The following is a 5,188-nucleotide window of genomic DNA, read 5'->3' as shown; positions in this document are numbered from 1 at the left end:
AGGAAGAAATAATATTTACCGCTTACCAGGAAAGAAAGGACACCCTTTTTTTTGATTTATTATTATTAAATTTATTTTTTTTTTTTTAAATCCGCGGTTCCCAGCGGGTGTTAGAGGTGAAACGAGCGCCTCGTCCACCTCCTCCCGCAGCGAAACCCGCTGCATCCCGCCTGCGTTTTACGCCGCCGGTTTTCCTAACAAAGACAGCGCATTATTTGGGCGGAATAAAAATAAAAGCCAAATCCACGAAGGTTTTTCAAAACCGACGAAAATTCAACGTTTTGTGAGAGAGAGAACCAAGTACCGAAGGCTGTCAGCGCTCAGGCGAGACCGGGTACCCGACATCTCGCCAGGCTAAACCCCCAAAGCGGTCTGTTAAATATTGTAATGCGCTACAGATTTATATTTATTTTTATTCTTTTTTTTCCTCTTGGAGGTCTCTTTCTTTTATCCCTGCAAATGCACACAAATGTACATTTTTTTTTCCCTCAGCTGCCCTTAAAAGTTATTAGGAATTAGCTGGGAAAGGCCGTTCCTTTTCCCTGGGAACGCGGAGCCGCTTAACACCGATTATTTTCCTGATCTAAACGAAAGATCCGCGCTCTCACACCGCACGGGCACGGCTTTAATATCTTTTTTCCCCCCGCAAATAAATAGTAAACGTTGCTTAAATCGCCCCAGCGTGTTGTATTTCAAACGATTTCCCTTATAATTAGCCACGGAAGCCAACCCCAAGCGTACCTAGTCCGGCCGGGAAGGGGCAGGATCCCGCAGTGCCGGGCTGCAGAGCCGAAGTCAGGCTGAGAAAAATTAATATATTTAGGGAAAAAATTAGGGCACGGTTGAGGGAGTCTCGGATCTGCCGGGGAAAGGTTTAATTTTGGAGGAATCAGCGCGACGCTGGCCCCGCCGCGGCGGCCGGTCCGGCAACCGGCGGGGCCGGTCGCGGTCGTTGCGCGGCCGCGGAAAGCGCATCGCGAAGCGGCGGAAGGTACGCGGGAGGCCGCGGAAAACCCGTCCGAACCCCACCGAGACCGGCGAAACCCAAACCTTCCGCGGGAAGGAGCGGGCCGGCGCTGCGCGGCCGCGGGCGCTGCGCGCCGTTCTCCAGCCTCCGCGGCTCGACCTGCGGGTGAGTGCTCAAAGATACGCCTCTCACACAAAGACGGGCAGAGCATTTTAAAAATTTATTTACAAAGTTGTGTACAACACGAAGGGATAACATTTAGAATACATATATTCATTCATATATAAACAGACTTCTATAATAGAATGACAGCGTTTTCCTCCTTTGTTTTTTTTTTCTCCAAAATTCATTTTTTTTCTGTTCTTTCGTTTAATATTTAAAATTTCCCCCGCTTATTTTTTCTTTTAATACATTTTTGTTTTTCTCGTTTGTTCGTTTATTTCGGATAAAACCGCTCGGAGCGCCGGAACCTTCAAAAAAAGTGAAAGTTCGCAGCTCCTAATTGCGACCGTCATTTCGCCTCTTTAGAAAAATAAAAACCCCGAAAGCAACGTCAGTGATTTTTGATACAAATATGTACAAGCGGCGGTGGCGAATGGGGGTGGGGGGGTGGTGGCCGATGGCCGCTGCTCGGAGCCCGCAGCCCGGGCGCCCGCGGAGCCCCGAGGGGGCGGCCGGCGGCGGGGCTGCAGAAACTCCTGCCCGGGGCTACTCGCCCGCCGAGGCTACTCGCCCGGGGCTACTGCGCCGGCCACTTGGCCTGCACGGCGGCGGCGGGGGCTGCGGGCTGCAGGAACTGCCCCGCGATGATGTTGGTAGGCACGCTGAGGATGGGGGCGATGGCGGCGGTGGTCCTGGCCAGCGCCAGCGGCTGGTGGGCCATCAGGGCCGACTGCACGGTGACGGGCGGCCGCAGGAAAGTCTGAGCGCTGGCGGCCGAGCTGGCGGCGGGGACGCCGATGATGTTCTCGATGCTGAAGGAGGGGCGGCTGCTGGGCTCCGACTTGACGATGGAGCCGGCGGCCCCCAGGCTGTTGAGCTGCAGCTGGAGGCTGGGGCTGAGCTGGGAGTTGAAGGCTTTGCGGCTGAGCTCGCTGGACGGCAGCAGCGGCACGGCCGGCGGCAGCATGGGCCCCACCGGGGGGATGTAGGGGTACTGCAGCGCGGCGGCGGCGGCCGCCGGGTGGGTGTAGGCGCCGGGGTGCAGCCCGTAGGGGCGGCCGTAGGGGCCGGCGAGGCCGTAGGCGCCGAAGCCCTGCATCATCAGCGCCGTCTGGTCCCGCAGATGCTCCTGCTGGTGCCGCTTGAAGCGCTTCCTGCGGCGGAGGAAGCTGCCGTTGTCGAACATGTCCTCGGACTGCGGGTCCAGCGTCCAGTAGTTGCCCTTGCCCGGGTTGCCGGGCTCCCGGGGGATCTTGACGAAGCAGTCGTTGAGGGAGAGGTTGTGGCGGATGCTGTTCTGCCAGGCGGGGAACTTCTCCCGGTAGTAAGGGAAGCGGTTGCTGATGAACTCGCAGATGCCGCTGAGCGTCAGCTTCTTCTGCGGGCTCTGCAGGATGGCCATGGTGATCAGGGCGATGTAGGAGTAGGGCGGCTTCACCAGGCTGCTCTTGGGCTTGCTCTGCCCCGCCGCCCCGCCGCCGCCGCCGCCGCTCGCCCCCTCCTCGCCGCCCCCCTTGCCGCCCTCGGCCGCCGCCTCGGCCGGGCTGCCGCTGCCGCTGCTGCCGCTCTCCGCGCCCGCGCCCGCCTCCGCGGGCAGCGCCAGCTCCGCCGCCTCGTCCAGCGGCAGGCGCGGCAGGGCGGCGGGGCTGCCGGCCTCGCCGTCGCTCTCCTTGCCCAGCCCGTCGTCTCCCTCGCCCACCACGTCGATATCCACATCCTCGGCCGCCGGGACGGCGGGACCGGACATGTCGCTGGCGCTGCCGCCGCCCGAAAGGGTCATCCCCGCTCGGCGGCGGCGGCGGCGGACGGGGCGCGGCGGCGGCGGGGCCTCCCGCCCGCACCCGGCGGGGCGGCGGGCTCCCCCCACGCCCCCCTCCCGCCGCTCCTCCGACCGGCCCCTGGGGCTAGACCCGAGCGGCCCGGCTGCCCCCCGCGGCCCCGTCCCCGCGGGGCATGGGGCGGCCGCGCCCGCTCCTCTCCCGTCCGCGGCGTCCCGCGGCGCGGGGCTGCCCTGGCCGCCCGGTCACCTCCGGCTGCGCGACCCGCTCCCGCCGCCGGGCATCGGGGATCAGGCGGCGACGATGGATCCCGACCGCCGCGATGGGCGCCCGCGGGCGCCGGGCATGGGGCCGCCGCCGCCGCGGCTCCGCGGGCACCCGCCGCTCCACCGCTCCGCTCCGCGGCCGCGGCCCCGCCGCGCACCGCTCCGCCGCCCTTGGCTGTTTTTTTTTTTCCTCTCCCTCTTTTTTTTTTGGTTTTTTTTTGGTTTGGTTTGTTCCTCCTCTCCTTTTTCCTTCTCTTTCCTGGTTTGGGGTTTTTTTTCCCCCCCTTGGCGGAGGGAGGGGACGGAGCTCCCGGTGGCCGGGCGGGGCGGGGGCAGGAGGCCGGGGCGTCGCGGGGCCTCGCTCGCCACTTTGGAAGCGCGGCGGTCCGGACTGCCTGATAGATTACTTTCCCGTTAAAGATATACTCGGAGGCGGCGCCACGTGACCGCGTGACGTCAGGCGCCCCGCCGTGAAGTCATGCAAAACTCGAGTTGTTTCATGGACTGTCAACAAAGAGCGGCGGCGGCTCCGCTCGGCCCGCCCGCCCCGTCGGGCCGCCCCGCTGGCCCCGGGACCCCGCCGCCCGCTCCCCGCGGAAAAGTTGCCGCGCCGGGACTCGCCGCCGCCGCCGCTCCCGGTGCGACGGGCCCGGAGACCGGCGCGGTGCCATCGGTAGCGGCCGCCCCGGCCCAGCGGATGCGCCGCCGTAATAGCGCTTAAAACCACCAAGTTTGGGCTCTGAAATCACTTTTCCGTGGTTTTCTATGGTTTTTTTTATTTTTTTTTTTTTTTTTTCAACAGCAGCACCAGCTGGGAACGGAAGATGAGAGAATGGCTATTGATTAATCTATTAGGTTAGTTGCAGGGAGAAATAAAAAAGACGTAAAATAACAAAGGGAAACTATAAATAAAGAAGCTTTTAGCCGGTTCCTTTTTTTTTCCCCCCTCTTTTTTCTTTTTTTTTTTTTTTTTTTTTTCTTTTCCGCAGAGGTGTTAACGACTTAATCATTGCGGGCGTTAGCATATGAAAAAGTAGGAAATGAGGGAGTGTGTGTGAATGTGAGGACCGTATTGACGCGGCCCCAGGTAAGCCCCGGCCCGGGGAGAGGCGCCCGGCGGGGCGGGGGGGGGGCCCCGGCTGCCCACCCCTACCCCATTGCACCCAGGAGAAGGACCCCCCCCACCCGAGACATCGGCCGCGGGTGGCTCACGGGGCTTTGCTTTTTAATTCGTAGCCTCGTTCATTGTAATTCTCGCACGTGTTGTCGGATTTCGGGAAAGACAATTAAATGAAATTAGGAAAATGCCCCAGGAGCGAACGATTTCCCACGAGCGGTTCTGGCATCCCGCGGGGTTCCACTCCCCCACACCTCTCCCCACACCCCCAGCTCCGTTTTTACGCGTTTCCCGGCGGATCTCCGCCAACCGTGACCCTGGCCTCCGCACCCGCGCACCGCCCGCTCCCACGTATACTCACACTCACACACCTACATGCACACTCACACACACCCCCACACTCACGCTGCCCCTTCCGCTGCATCCCGAAGCGTCTCCCGGGGAAAAGGGAGGAAAAAAGACCAACTCGGCAGCCCCCTGTTTCATTTGTTGCGCTTTTCTTCGTCACAATAAAAGTCAAATTAATTGATTCATACCATTAATTACGGCGCTTAGCGTGAAAAGAAACGTTTCCCCTCGATTAGGGCTCTATTGTGCTAATCCCGTGTTCAATCACTGCTGCCGGCTGGGCGGCCCCGCTCCGCGCTCCTCCGCGCCCCTCCGCGGGCCGGCCACGCTGCTGCCGCTCCCCAGGACTGCAGGTAGCCAAGTTTAGGAAAGTATTTGGGAGCCCACCCGGCTGGAAAGTATTTCGCAGCCCACCCGGGCGGAGTGGGAAGGGAAAAGGGCTTTTCTAAAAATGTGGAAACTTTCCCCGAAATATCCCGGGAGCCCCCGAACCCGGGGAAGTTCAAGGGCTGAAGGTGATCAGGAGCAGGGGCTGCAATAAAATAATTAA

General features: G+C 60.9%; 1 protein-coding gene across 1 annotated transcript; it reads right to left on the bottom strand.

Annotated features, from left to right (window-relative positions):
* Positions 1-1,168: 1,168 nt before the first annotated feature.
* On the bottom strand, positions 1,169-4,611 carry FOXD3 (forkhead box D3). Its single transcript, XM_074598650.1, has one exon. It carries the CDS (start codon positions 2,907-2,909, stop codon positions 1,707-1,709), a length of 1,203 nt encoding a protein of 400 aa, XP_074454751.1. The 5' UTR covers positions 2,910-4,611; the 3' UTR covers positions 1,169-1,706.
* Positions 4,612-5,188: the final 577 nt, after the last annotated feature.

This window comes from Larus michahellis, chromosome 8 (genome assembly GCF_964199755.1).
Source record: "Larus michahellis chromosome 8, bLarMic1.1, whole genome shotgun sequence".
In the NCBI taxonomy this organism is placed as follows: domain Eukaryota; kingdom Metazoa; phylum Chordata; class Aves; order Charadriiformes; family Laridae; genus Larus; species Larus michahellis.
This window is presented reverse-complemented; position numbering and strand designations above follow the sequence as displayed.

Excerpts from the sequence above, each read along its gene's own strand:
- FOXD3 (XM_074598650.1), bottom strand. The coding sequence starts at position 2,909 with ATGACCCTTTCGGGCGGCGGCAGCGCCAGCGACATGTCCGGTCCCGCC.